A 1,943-nucleotide genomic window follows, 5' to 3' on the forward strand; every position below is an offset into this window, starting at 1 on the left:
TCACCAAAATGTTATATAATTTGTGTGCCAAATTGAAAGTTGTATACCAAAGTGTGGAAAATGACAAATGTTATACACGATTATAGACGATATATATGTAATTTATCCACTATATATATATATATATATATATATATGTGTGTAATTTACCATTAGTAAAGGCAAATTAGTATTGTAAATGAAAATAATAAAATTCAATCACCTTATAATTCAACATTACAGTATCTCATTACAAATACGGAAATTAAACAATATATTAAAATTATTAGAGTACAATTGTTTTTTCCCTAACACTACACCAACACAGCATTCATGAAACAATTTAATGAATGCAACATTTAATTATCCTAAACCATTAGAGATAAGACCTAGAAAATTAAAGTATAAAATCTAGTTAAAACATAAATGCATCTATTTCATGATGTATCCAAAAGAGTAATTTGTGTAAATTTGGAAGCTAATACAAGTTCTGAATACAGCCTGTCATCATCAACACTCAATTATTGACATTTAGTACTATTCCAAGCAATTAGTGAGACTCACTAATTACCTCATTTGTCCTTAAAATGATTTTTTTTTTTTTTTTTGGCTACAATGATGTTTGTCAATAATAGAGATTGAAAAAGTTATTAAAATGTCTTAATCTTAATATTCTATTACAAAAAACGTCCCATAAATATTTTTGAAATACAAATTATTTTATCAATTTATGACTAATATTAAATGAGAAATATATATTGAAAATAATTATTAAATATTAGTATCTGGAATGATAAACATTTTGAAACAAAAATATATATTTCTAAAAAGACATTCCTTCAACGATGAAGGAAATAATGAATGTTAATATGTACAAATTCTTATATATATAAGAAAGAAATATACGAAGTAGTAATTATTGTGATCTGACAAAAAATAAATAAATGAAAATTTTCAAATAGTTAAATATCTAATCTAATCTGCCCAAAACAATATTTTTGTCTTTCCATCAGAAGAAAAGATGGGTATTTAATTTCTAATATAGAAATATAAGGATATTATATAACATTATTATTTTACAAAAGTTAGAGGAAAAACAAAAAGAAGAATATAAAAAGTTAAAAAATTCTCTGTAAACCATTACCGTGCAAGGCAGAAAGTAAGAAAATCATCTCTTCATCGCTTCCGTCATACTCGACCGGATTTTGGTGGCGATGAAAGCCGGAGACGATTTCATCCGGCAAGACCTTAGTTCTGCAAAGAGGGCAAGTTGCGAGGCACTCTTGAAGCCATTTATCTAGGCAATCCTTGTGAAATGTATGCTTGCATTTCAATTTCCTAACGCTTTCTCCATCCTCAAATTCCGATAAGCAGACTGCGCATTCGGTTACCGATTGAAGCCTGAGCTTATCGTTGTATGGAATTGCCGGATTTTTCTCTTCGATTAGTTGTAGATACTGAGATGTGCTGATTAGGCGTTTATCGGAATTTTTGATGTTGCCGATCACCGATCTGAAGAGGATTACAGCTTCGAGGACTAGAAGACAGAAGAAGACTATGGTGATTGTGTAGAGGCGAGAAAGTAATTCAGATAGAGCGGCCATGGCTGCTGCTTCTACTGATGCTACAGGAGAGAGTGCGAATAAATGCTACTTTATATCACAATAAAGAATAATGGAATGGGTTAGGTTCAATCCATTCTCGTTTTTAATTGGACAAAAAAATAAAAATAAAAATAAAAAAGCCCCTTGTGTGTTAGTTTTCTTGTGGATTGAACTCTAATTTTTCAATTTCAATTTAAATATTTTTCAATTTAGAATCGGTTAATAGATTTATGTAGTTGCAATAAAAAAAATGATTCAGATCCGAATATTAGGAAGGGACTAAATGATAAATATTGGACCATAGCGTTTTTGCTATGAATTTGGATTTTCAAAAAGTATATATTTTATTGTGTTTTTTTA

At 28.8% G+C, this 1,943-nt stretch overlaps 1 protein-coding gene across 1 annotated transcript; it reads right to left on the reverse strand.

The window, feature by feature from the left end:
- Positions 1–886: 886 nt before the first annotated feature.
- On the reverse strand, positions 887–1,648 carry LOC136230512 (E3 ubiquitin-protein ligase RHA2B-like). Its single transcript, XM_066019594.1, has one exon. The coding sequence runs from the start codon at positions 1,581–1,583 to the stop codon at positions 1,098–1,100; it is 486 nt and encodes a 161-aa protein (XP_065875666.1). The 5' UTR covers positions 1,584–1,648; the 3' UTR covers positions 887–1,097.
- Positions 1,649–1,943: the final 295 nt, after the last annotated feature.

Source organism: Euphorbia lathyris, chromosome 5 (genome assembly GCF_963576675.1).
Source record: "Euphorbia lathyris chromosome 5, ddEupLath1.1, whole genome shotgun sequence".
NCBI classification, from domain to species: domain Eukaryota; kingdom Viridiplantae; phylum Streptophyta; class Magnoliopsida; order Malpighiales; family Euphorbiaceae; genus Euphorbia; species Euphorbia lathyris.